The sequence below is a fragment of the Rhagoletis pomonella genome, unplaced genomic scaffold (assembly GCF_013731165.1).
Source record: "Rhagoletis pomonella isolate Grant_MI unplaced genomic scaffold, Rhpom_1.0 Rhpom_scaffold_00004, whole genome shotgun sequence".
Taxonomy (NCBI): domain Eukaryota; kingdom Metazoa; phylum Arthropoda; class Insecta; order Diptera; family Tephritidae; genus Rhagoletis; species Rhagoletis pomonella.
Window position 1 is genome coordinate 58,122,112 of NW_023458558.1, and position 14,917 is coordinate 58,137,028.

The 14,917-nt window shown below is 33.6% G+C and overlaps 1 protein-coding gene across 1 annotated transcript in view; it reads right to left on the minus strand.

The window, feature by feature from the left end:
• LOC118738274 (extracellular serine/threonine protein CG31145) overlaps nucleotides 1-14,917 on the minus strand; it is a 92,544-nt gene that overhangs the window by 40,171 nt on the left and 37,456 nt on the right. The window contains exon 5 of the mRNA XM_036469200.1: nucleotides 5,794-5,918. Coding sequence (XP_036325093.1) covers nucleotides 5,794-5,918 — 125 coding nt within the window. The remainder of the gene's footprint in view (nucleotides 1-5,793; nucleotides 5,919-14,917) is intronic.

Consider the following 14,917-nt stretch of genomic DNA (forward strand, 5'->3'; position numbering starts at 1 on the left):
TACAAATGTATATTAATAACTATTAGATGGAGTAGAAATTCAGCTCAGGAGTATTTAACATAGATGATCCGGGTGCGGTTCCTGCCGAAGCCTAGAAAGGAAGTCTGATGAGAAAATGTGATATTAACTGTAATAGCAGCTATAACTTCTTCCGATTAGGCATTGCTGATTTCATTACGGATTTATGCAACAAACATTGCTGGTAAAGTTTTTGTGACACTGGTGTCATTCGAGCATGTTCGTCATTTAAGCTACATTCTCAAAGAAATTAATTTGTCAAAGATAATGCGATAAATTTGTATATCTTTCACTTAATAAATAATTGAAAACTTTAATGTCATTTTCCGAAATAGTAAATCATTTAGGGGCACAATGGCTTGTACATATTCAATTTCCAGTATTTGAAGCGAGATCTGTATAAAATATCATACTTCCTTGAAACATTCTCAAGACCAACTATGTATTACAGCCACATGTGATATAATTAGTCCAATGCTAAATACATATATACATATGTATGTATGTATTCAAAGGTACCCATATAGTTGCTGCATGCAACTTTAAATAATTAACAAAGTAAGTAGCACGCATATTTTTTCCATCTCACAAATACACGAAAATAGTCAAGCATAAGGAAGTGGCTCAATCTTCTTCATTACGCAAACAAACATATGTACATACATACATTTGCACTTTTCAAAAATTAACCCAACTAAAAGAGCCCTGCAACAATTTACAATTATGAGAGCAATTGCAGATCCAACTAGCTTAATTGCACTTATTTGGTTGTTACTGTTCGCCATTTGTTTTCAACGTGTACTTTGTAAAGGCGCATCCTACAGTTTGTTAACAAAAGTAGGTATGTATTCAGGTACCTTGACATTTGTAGGCAAACCGCAATTTAACTCGACGTAGCCGGCAGAATGTAGCGGTTGCTGCTTGAAGTATGAGTTGTTTTAACTCCACCAACATTGTTGCTACTGTGTCTTGCTAACAATTTGCAAGTAAGTATGTACATACATATACAAAACAACACGCTTGTGTGAGAAGTGAGTGGTTAGATTGAAAAGAAAAAGTTTTACATTTATGTATTACAAAAGACAAAACAAAAAAACCAATGGATGTTAGTATAAAGTTGCAAAATCAATTACAATTATTTCCCAATTAAAAACAAAGTAAACTTAGACAAAAAGACAAAAAAAAATAAATATTCATCAATTAACGAGTCAGCAACAAATTTAAATTGGTCAAATATATGAACGCATTGCATTACTTGCAAGTTGCTAGAAAGTAAAATCCTAAGGCAATCTCGGGTGAAACAGGAATGTTGATTTTTGTTTTTTGCCCAGCGCAAACCTTACGCCTTGATTCCCATTTTTCATCTCTTGGTAATACCTGATAAAATCAGATGGCTCGCTATATTTGCTATTTAGAGGTATTTCTCAACTCCTCCCACAAATTTCTTTGCATATTTATAAGAAAATATAATAGAAATGTGTGTATATGTATATATATAGAATAATATATACATATAGGGTATTCTTTCTGAACGTTATCAAAAAAGTAAGCGCTAAATTACATATTGTGGAGTTGCTCATATCGACTATTTGCTTACATATATACATAAATATGTAAACGAAGGAATAATACAGCCTTCTTTAATATTTCCAGCGGAGATGAACTCAAAAACAAAATTTTGGCCGATGGCGACCACCAAAATGCGTTACTGAACATTGAAAATTAATTCAAGTGACTATTATAAAACCCAAAGTAGCTTTTGAAATTTATTTGCCATTCAAACATGGTTTTTTAAAAAAAAAGTTGTGTATAGGGGCTAAACTTTAAAATTGACTTGAAAAAATTATCCTTAATTCATACAAAAAATAATCTAGATTTTTTGTCACCAAGGCCTCCAATATATTGGCCTGGTCTAACTGACTTTATAGTCATTGAAATCATTGGCAGTTTCATAAATGAAAGTTGCAAGCTGTGACTGCAACTCAAAGCGAGCAAATCGATTTCAGAAATTTATTTCAACTTGCTCGTGCTGTCGTGCAATCGGCAACGCGTCTTTCGGAAATAAGAAAACCTCTTTCGAAAGACACTGCTTTCTGAAATTTCTAAATTTGACAGCCTCTTCGAAATATATTGCATACGAAATATATTGTCACGTCTGACACGCCTTTAACTGACTGAAACACCCACTGCTGGGAACGTAAAACTTTATTTGCAGGACCCGCCATCTTGAAAAAGGATGGAAAATGTTTATCCTAACTCCACAAGCAAAACTTTTCCAGTGTTTGGTAAATACACATTTGTGGGAGTCAAATTCCAATAGAGTTTAAGTTTATCTCGACAATTTCAATTGAACAAACTACTTAAAAATACAGCCCGATTCACTTGAATAGGTACACATTTTCACCTCAAGATCCAATATTATATCTGGACTTTAAGGCATCAAAGAAGTTTGTTTCTGATATTGTTTCGAAGAATCATGGATTTTGAAGAAAATAACTATTTATCAAACTACCCGAAAATTATGCTTATTATTTTGATTCACTTGAATAGGTACAGGTATTCGTAGCATCATTATGTGTATAGGAAAGTTACTAGAATTACACTTAAAATCTTTTTCAAAAAAATTCATAAATGGAGGGCTTCACGAATACAGGACTTTACAGGCGATCTGTTGGAAATAAAACTGAAGGAAATGCAAAGGTTTTTGACAACTGAAGCCGGTTCATAGAATCGCATGAAAAAAGCATGAAATAGCACCAATTAATTTTATTTAAAGAAATGGCGTGTCGTCTATTTCCGCTGTAGCAAACGTAGTACATAGGGCGACATCTAGATGTCATCTACCTCGCCCTATTTACTACAGCTGTCGCGCTATGCACTATGCTTTTTTATAGGAACTTTTCAAAGCTTTGCTTTGGTGTCGGACACACAACATTGAAAGTTTCTGGATCCACAACAATTAAAGGTTCTGGACACACAACATTGCAAGTTGATAAAAGCGTTGTAAAATTTCAAAAATGGGAATCAATTTTGCTATATAACGTAAAGAATCACGACGATCATAGAGGTTTTCTCGAACGAAAAAAAAAATTTTGATGGCGGATTTAATAATAATTGTCACGATTTTTGACAGGACGAACGTTGTTTTCAAAAAAGTATTAAAAACATTATTTTTTTTAACATTTCTTCCATATTTTCGCACCTTTTTCTTGAATATACTAGCGAAATTATGCACCGATTCACAGTACAAGATCTGTAAAAACGAGGATAACAAAGCAAAGTCATAATCTTTTCAGCGTTCGTCCTATTCACTGGACCTAAACTTAATGGTAAATATTTGGAATTGGATTTTTTGCAAAGTTTGTTTTTCAGACAATTTATGTGATGTTGTCCTTCATTTTTTCAAAGTAACCGTGACTAAAAAAATGTATTTTTAACCATTAACCCTTAATTTTATTGATTAGGTTTGGTGATTAATTAATTTACGCTGGAATGAATTTTAGTTTTACATGGAAAAAACCTCAATAACTTTAAAAGTTGGGGAGGTTCAAAAATATTATAGCCATTTTGACATGGGGGCAAAACTACATAAATTTCCATTAAAATATATTAAATTTCCCACTGACGTATATGCAATTTCGATCACTTTGTGAAAAATTCCATAAATTTGCTGAACTTTACCGCCGTTGAGGCATGTCTTTCCGTTATCCGATTTTTAAATTCTTTCGCAGGTCACGTTTTTAAGACCAAGTGAGCCATTTTGGTGGAAGTCTTGCTTTGTAGGTTAAAGTTGCAAAATAAGGCTCAGTCTAATGTAACTACAAGCATACTATACACCTAAAAAACTATCACTTTCATTCGTACATGAAATTTAGTTTAAAATGTACATCGTGCTTCATGTTTTCTACTGAATTTTCAAGTTTATTAAAACAACAACATGAGAGAACATTTTTATTTCACAGAATCTCATGAATACGCGCTTACATATGTGTGGATGTGTGCATTTATTTAAGCAGAAGTTCAAGCAACTTTCAAATAGACAAATAAATTAATTATGCGAAAACTTTAGCAACAAAAATAAATAGGAAGAGCACTTGGTTGAAGCATTGTTTACACATATGTGCTTTAATTTTAGGAAGTATAATTGTTGTACATATGTATATACTTGTATATGTATATCTATAATAGTCAAAAAAAGTTGCAGTTTTTCCGCCGGGATTGCAAAATTTATTATGTTTTAAGACGTCCACCAAAATAGTCTATTCAGTTCTATTCAGTCAGAGTTATGCAATCTAATGTATTTATAAATATAAGCAGAGCAAAACTCTAAAAAAAAAATTATTCTGTCGACAATAACTGAAAATTGTGAGTTTTTGTAGCCGAGAAAGAATTTTAATATTACATTCAAATGGACCCTATTTGACTTGTTAATTGAAATAGAGCATTTTGGAAAACGCAATCGTCCATATTGAACGTTTGGAGTTAACTTTGACGATTGTTTGATTACCAATAAAAATTCGAGAAAAATATTCAAAATCAAGTTTTTGTGATTCAAAACAAACAAACTCCAAATGTTCAATGTGGATGGATGATTGTGTTTTCCAAAAAGCTCTTTTTAACCGACTTCCAAAAAAGGAGGAGGTTATCAGTTCGTCGGAATATTTTTATTTTTTTTTTATGTATGTTACAGCATAACTTTGGACCACGTCAACCGATTTCGATAATTATTTTTGCATCGGAAAGGTAGTGTCAGTGGATCATGAGATATATATATAGTATATATATTTTTTTTTTTTTTTGAGAGTTGAAGTCGGTTGTTTTTGCTAAAAATTACTTCTTCATTTAACAAGGTAAGTGGGGCCAATTTGAACTTAATGTAAGACTTGATTTCTAAACGAGTTATACGCTCATCATGAAATTTATTTAGAGTATAAGCTGACTATAAAAATTATTTGAAAAGGGCAAAATAGGCTTACCTTGTGAAGGTAAAGACTAAAAGTTAAATAACTTTTCTGCGTATTTAGTTTTTCTCTCTCACGTCAAGATTTTTTAAGAAGGACTTTAAAATTTCAAAAATATCAGTCCCAAAATCATGATAAATATGTGGGTACCAAATAAAGTAGAAAATTCTGTAGAATTAAGAAATATTAAATTTTTTGTTATATAAGGACTAATGGGTATGGAATATGTCCTTTTAAAGTTTTGTACTTGAATATCCTGGAAAATTTGCATTATTTATTTCTGAAAAAATTAATTAAAAATGCTAAGGACTGATACACAAACGTCACATCCTCGAACTTCGTCCTTCTTACTTTATTAACTTAAAAAAAAACTGAATTAAAAGCGCATTTTTAATACCTATTCGTCCTTGTAAACCAAAAACTTTGCCGTATTTAAATACTACAGGATTATGCCTTTCATTTGGCAATCATAATGTTATTCTACATTGCACTGATTTTTTAAATAAGTTTTTGAATTAACAATATCTTTAAAATTTCAAATTACCTTCAAATATACTGAAGTCAGAGTAAAAAATTAAAAACGCAGTTTGGCCCATAGTTTCGTGAGTGTATTGATTTTTGTGTTTTGAAATTCTGTTGCTTTTATCGCACGGTTTTATAACGGTGTTACAACAGTCACATATTACAAACAATTAAATTTTGTTGTATGTACCGTTCGCGTACGTATGTATGTAGATGTAAAATGTAACTACTATGGCAGAAGCCTTAAGTTAAGTGTGTATCTACATACGTACATATTTATGTAATCACTTACCAACATGCTGCACCGGCAGCTTGATCATATCACGTAGCAATGCATCTACAGTGGTGTCATTCTCCTTGTACAGCTCACGCTTAGAGATGTGCCATTGAAATCGTTCCAAATTTGTTGCATTTTTGCTGCAAAGGAAATATTTAAAAATAAATAAGAAATCGACTCAACATTATGCACTTACAAAACATAAATATGTATATGCAGAATTCTAATATGAGAGCAAAAAAAAAATCTATAACGACAGACATATTCGAGATCAGAAATCAAAAGAGCCCAAGTCTTGCCAACTCGGCGGCAGCTGCTGCCAATTCGCAATTGATATTTTGTATCATTTTATTTTTTATTTTTTTTTTTTTTTTGTGCACTTGTATTAAGTTCCCTCATTATTTGCATTTTTTTTCACTCCCTTCCATTTGACATTTTCCACCATTCCATTGCTCAGCTGCTAACAAAAAGTGAAATCGAATTTACGCCCACACAACTCAATGCCTGGTTGCTTTGGTATTTTGCATGCCACATTTATAGCTTGCTGCGATTCAGCAATTCAATGCCAAAAATTTTAGAGCATGTTTACATTTAATCATTTGCATATACTCTTCTAAGGACCTCAAAGGAACACTTGCCAAAAATGGTTTCGAATACTGGGAATTCTGTTAAATTCGGGTAAGTAATATTCGGCAAATTATCTTTTTTCTGAATACCCACTTAGGTAGCTACATTTGAATGTTAATATGCATGTGAATAAATATCAAGCGCACACAAAACTTAAATTGGAGACATGCTTACTATTCAAAAATGGCTGCGAGGATATATAGAGTCTATTCAATATATGGTTCGACGAAAGCATGCTTGGACGATTGAAAGTTAAGTGCATTTTGGCTCATCTGCAAAAATTTCCGCCCTGATATGAGCGTCAACTATCTCCGGATCAGCTTTCAGGGCATCGGCTATGAAGTCTTATCGCAAGAGAAACTATAGACTAAGTATTCACCAGAGACGAAATCTTGGAAAGATCCGACGAAAAAAAGTAGCTTTTACCCCAAAGCAGCAATTAACTAATTTCAAAACCGGGGCCAACTCCTGCAAAGATGTAGATTGATATCTGGTAGCAAACGTCCAGAGTGTACTTAAGATATGGAAAAAAAAGTTCCACTCTGCACCCGTGGGTGGACAACGTAAGAAAGAGCGCCGATTGGGTCAATGGGCGGGCAAGCGTAGAAAGACTTGAACTCGGGATGAACAACTAGCACAACTTTGCAAAGGAGGCGGTTGGAAAAGCCTTTTGGTAACGGATCAAACTGATGGACGATTTTAGAGCCAAATAAGAAGTTATCTCGTAGAAAGTGTTCAAAATCAATTGGAGCATTTAATCGTTATTGCTGCTCCATAAAAGTATGTATTGGGATACGGTCTACTGGATCTGTATGAAAATGCTATAGTTTTACCAAAACCCAAATAGATTAATTCATATTATTATTGTTTTGTGCATTTTATCCTTTGACATCACTTAATCCATACATATAATAAAATTGTAACAGGCCATTGTCTGTACATTATAGATATTAAAGAAAAATTAATATGGCCGGCCTTTGTTAGAGCACCAGAAGCCAAATCAACAATATTTAGAATTTCTGTCTGTCTCTCTTTATTTTTGTACGCACATCTCTCGAAAACTTATGAATTAAATTGAATACAGTTTTCACTGATGTACTAAAAGTGGTCCAACTTAAAATATAGAAGGAAAAAAATAGACAGTTGCAATCTGTTTGAAAATTAAACTTTAAATTTATAAGACAAAGTAAATAATGCAATATGGCTGTCAGAAGAATAAGGTTTAAGAAGGCTTACAGCCGAAGTTGGCACATGTTCGAAAATTTTAATTGATTAAATTAATAAAATAAATGAAAATCCTTCCACTCATTGGTAAGCGAAATATTCACCCAGTTTCTGACGGTGGCATCGATGGCCTAAGATAGAAATGCTACAACTGTTTGCGGACCAAGGAATACCTAAGCTAAACCTTCTCTAACCAAGCGATCAGATGTCTTATAGCCAAGTACTCCAGAGTGATTCAGAAGCATCCAGACTTAACTAATTTCGTTATGTTTTCTAACATAATTAATTGATACTTGCATAGCGCCCAACTAACTCGGAAGTAATTATAGTTTTGTCTAATGCCTTAAATACAGCTTGGCTGTCATTACAAATACGTAAACTCCTACTTCTACACCTTTTTTCTACACGTAGTCCATGGTCTTGAGACTTTTAAATATTTCAGCGTGAAATACCGGGGCATGTTCTTCAAGATAGAAGTAAAGAGGATATTGTTCCAATTACTTTCGATAAAGACAGTTTTTGAAGCCATTACTAAAGATTCCACAATGTGTAAGCCCGGGCTTGATATTTTGGCTAAGCCAGTACTCAGCCTCAGGTATCTCAATATTGTAGTATCCCTTCATCAAAGGCAGCGGTGGCATACTATAAATATGGCTTTGAATATACATTCAAGACTAAATCTCCTTAATCGCCTGCCTGTGGATAAAAATATTGATTTACGGTAAGTTTAGCATTTCATTATTATTGAGAATAATATTTTCACACATATGTATATGTAGATATATTTGGCATTTAAACTAAGCCATCTTTCCTGCATGGTTCGTTCATAGTTTGGACAGCGATTATCATAAGAAAACGTTGTTACATACATACATTCTTCCAGCGTTGGCTGCATTCCAATCCAAAACATTTTGGCATAGTTTTCCTGCAATTTGCCGGTAATGATATGCAAACAAGCAGCTGCAACAGCAGTGCCAACACCGCAACAACAGAGCCACAATGCGCTTGCAGTGCACGAAGAATGGAATATAAAGTCAAAATAGGAGTGCGAAAATATTCGCAACTATCTACTGTACGGGCTCCCTAACGTAAAGCTAGCAGAGTTGAAGCAAAACGTAGCAGTGAGCAAGAGGGCGAAGGGTATTGCAAAGTTTTACAGTTTCTAGGAAATTTTCGTCAAGAAGTTTCATGCGCAGCCAGTGAATTGGATAAATATGAATACGGATAAGTTGCAATCGTAATAAGAATGTCCTTAGGGTATACTTATGTATGAGCGCGATATACATAAGGAAAAGAAGAAGACATGTCTGTTTATACATACATACACATGTACGTATACGCATTAGTATCATGAGAAATAAACTTTTTTTTGCACAAGCGTACGTACACAAGCGTGAGTAGCGCGATTTTTTTTTTTAACCCATTCAACTGTTAAATGTAGCGTACGCGCTTTTGTCAGCATTCTTTTGGTTCTTGCCTGTCGTTAGCGTGCTTGGTGTGCCACACCATGGCGTATGAGTGATGCGCGCTTTGGGGTCTGGTAAAGTGGTTACCGATGTGCTGCAGTAGTTGATTGAGAAAATTGAATAAATGAAAAATGATTGATTACAAAAGAGTTTTACCATCAAAAAGATTCGTTCTGGTAACAAGGTAATAAGCTATTTGTGGAATTTCGTACTCTTTCAGGCTAATGAGTAAGAAATTTGAAAAGCTTTGACTTGCTTTTGGATATTAGGTATTCATGTGCTTTCAAAGTCTTTGCTACCCCCTTTCAATACATCGACAACTTTTAATAAATATTGTTTAGAAAGTAAGTAGAAGTTGTTTGTAAATGCATAAGTGCGGATTTTTTCAAATTACAAACAAATTTAATTTCCGCTTTTTATGGAAGGAAAATATACGGTCTTTGAATATCTTTTACGCACAGTATCAAAAACGACAAATACTGAATTGATACACCTTTCAAGAAAATGTGCGATATATACAGTCGAGTTTTAAGATTATAAATTGAGTTTCCAGGAGAAGTTGATATTTTTCCTAATTACCAAATATCTTTTACACGCAATTTACTAATACACAAATTCATAAAAAATAAAGAGGGCCTTAAATGCTTTATGTATCGAAGATCTTTATAAACCTATCTAATTCTGTTCTATTTTTTATGATAAAGATATAAATCTTTATCATTTTTTAATACACACTAGCGATCAGCTAATTAATCTAGGACATCAAAAATTCAATTTTAGTTAAAGTTTTAGAGATATCAATTTGAAACTTGGCATGATTTTTAAGAAGAATATAAGTTTCAATATGGTTATGAATAACTAGTTCAAAGACTAGTTGGAAACATTTTCTATCAATTATATTTCGGATTTTTTCTATTTTTTGGAATAAGCAAGTAATCGTGCCTAATCTCTCTGGAAATTGTTCCACTTTGATTCAAATTCAGCCTCATCAAACGGCTTTTAAACTTTCCAGAGTCGACATCTCCCCAAAAAATTGTCAAAACTTGTTTTTCAACTGCTTACAACTTTTCGGTTTTCACCTCACTTAACCAAACTGTAAAAAGTGCCTCGCGCAGTAATTAACTCATGCTGAAAATAAATTAATGAAAAGCAGATAAAACAAGAGTAAAAACATCTGCTTTAATAATAAGGAGCATTAAATGCAGATATATTTTTTTCTGGAGTAAAACCAAAAGTTTGTAGAACACATATTTTGCAAATTTGCAGGAAATTTCATGATGAATTTGAAAAAAAAAAAAAAAAAAATATAGGTTAATAGGGGCTCTTTAATAACAAAATGGCCGCCATGGTCAAGGATTCTAGAAATTTTTATTTACAGTTCCCAGATTTCCCTAAAAAGAAAAAACTACCCTAAAATATTTTTTTTCTAAAGAGCTGATACAGTTAGCTAGAAAAGCTTCCTAGGTCGTTTTTCATTGGGGTTTTTCATTAAGTCGTGAGAACTACTACTAGAACTACTGCATTTTAGACCCCACCTCATATATAATTTTTTGTTCGCCCAGACCTCCCCTATCACCTGCCAAAAGAAAAGCAGTTATCACTGGAACACCTTGTAACGGGTGATTTTTTAAGAGCTTGATAACTTTTTTTTAAAAAAAAACGCATAAAATTTGCAAAATCTCATCGGTTCTTTATTTGAAACGTTAGATTGGTCCATGACATTTACTTTTTGAAGATAATTTCATTTAAATGTTGACCGCGGCTGCGTCTTAGGTGGTCCATTCGGAAAGTCCAATTTTGGGCAACTTTTTCGAGCATTTCGGCCGGAATAGCCCGAATTTCTTCGGAAATGTTGTCTTCCAAAGCTGGAATAGTTGCTGGCTTATTTCTGTAGACTTTAGACTTGACGTAGCCCCACAAAAAAATAGTCTAAAGGCGTCAAATCGCATGATCTTGGTGGCCAACTTACCGGTCCATTTCTTGAGATGAATTGTTCTCCGAAGTTTTCCCTCAAAATGGCCATAGAATCGCGAGCTGTGTGGCATGTAGCGCCATCTTGTTGAAACCACATGTCAACCAAGTTCAGTTCTTCCATTTTTGGCAACAAAAAGTTTGTTAGCATCGAACGATAGCGATCGCCATTCACCGTAACGTTGCGTCCAACAGCATCTTTGAAAAAATACGGTCCAATGATTCCACCAGCGTACAAACCACACCAAACAGTGCATTTTTCGGGATGCATGGGCAGTTCTTGAACGGCTTCTGGTTGCTCTTCACTCCAAATGCGGCAATTTTGCTTATTTACGAAGCCATTCAACCAGAAATGAGCCTCATCGCTGAACAAAATTTGTCGATAAAAAAGCGGAAAAAACCGAACACTGATTTTGGTAATAAAATTCAATGATTTGCAAGCGTTGCTCGTTAGTAAGTCTATTCATGATGAAATGTCAAAGCATACTGAGCATCTTTCTCTTTGACACCATGTCTGAAATCCCACGTGATCTGTCAAATACTAATGCATGAAAATCCTAACCTCAAAAAAATCACCCGTTATATGTAGACTGAGTCTTTTTTTAGGATAGTTTGAAACTAGTTCCCTTTTATACTAGCTGGAACAAAAGTGTTTGATATTTTTTTTTAAAGCATTTTTATACATTAGTTACCGTTCTAGGTTAAAAAATTTCTTTCGTTGTTGTATAAATTCCGAGAACATAGTTATAAATTACATTATAGAGTAAAGTGTTCACCAAACACTATGGAATGACCCTTATAAGACGCTTAGCAGAATTTGTTGAACATTTGCATTCGCAGAACTTTCGCAAAATTGGATGTGGATATTTAAAATGATGCAAATCATTCGCATAAGCGAATCCGAATGAAAATATTCTTGGAAGTGCGTGCTACCACTCCATTTAAATACAAAAAAAAAATCTAATTTTAATAGGGAAAAGAAAAAAAATAGATTTTTTTTAAATTTGTTCGATTTGTATCAAATCCTGTTCTTTTGCAAAAAAATTAAAGCTACTAACGATGGAAAGCGATGGATAAATAAACTAGTTGTGAGTAGTCAAATTAAAATGTGCAATAATCCCTAAAAGATATTGCTGAGCACTTTAGGAAAAAATTCTAGCACATTTACACTTATGTTTTTGTAGTATGGCATAAATGAATTGTTTGACTATTAGTACTGAGGACTTTCTGATGACAACATTTAGAGGAAAGTACACAGTTTTTTCCCATGGTCTGAGCAAAACTGAATACTTTGATAAGCACTCTTGCAATTAGTGATAATGATAATATGAGCATTCATATGATACTCAGCTGTCTTGTAGGGATGTTTTGTATTAAATGGGAGCGAGAAATAAATCTTACTCATTCGCCGTAGATGGCCGTACTCGTACATGGCGTATGAGTAACTTTTTCCATGTTGAAGTTTGAATTTTTTTTCATTTGCTAAGCAAACTTAAAATGTTAATATTTTGGAAAGATGACCTGATCAAGAAAAATGGTTTACGGTGTTATTACCTGGGTCACAGTTTTAAAGACTTCCTCTACATTAAACATCTCAACTTCAAGCGTGAATTTTTACTCTACTTTTATATATCCTCTGAAATTGTCACTAGTATATTAACATAAAGTCAGCCTTCATATCTGACTTATTTTAAGTATGTTTATAATTTAAAACATATGTACTTCAATTCTTAACAAAGCAGTCGTATGCATAAATACAAAAAGAACTGTAAAAATATTTATGAAGTTGTGACAACTTCCACTGGCTACGGTCCAATGCTTGTGAACTGTTGCTATTATTGGATTTGCATGCTGTGAAATGAATTGGAATTTGAAATGGAGAAAAGAAGGCGAAAAAGGCAAAAAGTTGAATCGGAAAGTTGTCATAATTGGCTATAGCAACGTAGTTGAGTGAAATAAAAGTTATGAAACATAGTTTAGCAGAAGAGTAAAGTTCGAGATATGTATATGTATGCTAGACTTTTTGCTGGCCACGCAATATGTTAACACTTATACCTAGTTCTGTTATGCTATTCGTCATTTTGTTACAGTGTGATTTCTAATGTTTCAATCGAATGAAATTCTATGGGACTAAGAGAAATTATTTTCTACTCTCCAGTCCATTTACAGAAGTGTGGAAAATACTAAGAAGAGGGCAAGGAGAAGGCAACATTTTTGTAAAAACGAAAACGCCATAATAAAAAAAATTTATAATATCTATGAACCAAGTTTTTTCAAGTAGATTTTCATGATATTACATTAAAAAAATATCGATGGACTCCTGCCTCTTTATAACGCCGTTTCCTTAGAGTACGAGGCCAAAGCAGATTTGGCCTTATCTGTTGCACAGGCAAGGTGTAGGGAGCGTAGTGCCCTACATCAGAAGATTGCACGGATAGCCTAATAACTACACCATTTCCAGTTGTAAATGTGAATGGTCAATTGGAAATGCGAAAGGGCAGAGACCCAGAATAATAACACTGGTCTACAAGGGTTTTGCGAATAAGACGGGACCTGGTGTTTCCGAACGGATTTTTCGTGCTGAACACGAATCTGGGGTCCGAAACTTCCCATCACGTCACGTTTTCGAGAAAAAAGGGGTTGAAACCCCTAAAAACAGCGTTTTTGGCCATTTTTGAAAAATTGTAGAGCTGAACCCTGACGTGCTACAAACTTTGTATATGTCAGAAATTAAAGGCTAAATCGTGCCCTTTCGAATGAGCCCTATGCCGAATTAATCGCATGCACCCTTAGATCAGGGGGTGTATTTGTGTCTAGGAGTCCAATTTTTATATCCACCATATTCGACCCGTCATCTTAAATTTTTAAAATCTAACTGCAGATTCGTAATCAGCGACTTTTAATATAGTTAAAACCTTGGCATTATTAATTTTCTATGATCGTTTAAGATTAAATTCTTTCTGTGATCAATTTTTCCTGCACCCCTAAACACAAATACACCCCCTGCTTTAAGGGTGCACGCGATCAATTCGGCATAGGGCTCATTCGAAAGGGCACGGTTTAGCCTTTAATTTCTGATATATGCAACAGTTGTACCACGTCAGGGTTCAGCTCTATAAACGTGACGTGATGGGACATTTTTGACCCCGGATTCGTGTTCAGCACGAAAAATCCGTTCAGAAACACCAGGTCCCGTCTTATTCGCAGAAAAAAAGTTGAAATTTGTAGACCAGTGTAATTATTTCATGGTGGAGTTTTAAAAAAGTCAACCAAATGTTCGGCAGAATTACAAAAGTATTTTGATAATAACTATGTGTTAGAAAAGTGTGTTAAGTTATCGATAACTTTGTTTTAAGACCTATATAATAAAATTCGTTTCATAATAATTTCATTGAGATCAACCTCAACTTCTGTAATTAAATATAACAACTTTTACCTTTTTTTGTCACTCTGGACACTTGTGGACTCTTGTCCCACTGCTTAATAATGACTCATAATATAGATTAACCACTCACAAAATTTAATATATAACATAACTTTTTTAAAATCAGATGAATTCTACTATATATTTTTCTTACCAAACACTTGAATTATGAATCGCAAATTATTTGACAGTGCATTCAACACAACCTACATTAAAAAAATTTAAAATTTAAAGAATTTACTTTGAACTTGATTTCTAAACGTAAGAAAGGTAATAAAAATGCATTTAAAACTTTAATTTGTTATTTTTGGTTGGTTCAAGATTTTTACATATTTCTTATCCACACGTTTGTTAGTTTTATAAAGAAAATAATTTTTGCATTGAGGTCCAATTTCCCATGGAACCTGCCTGTAAGTTAGTTAGTTAA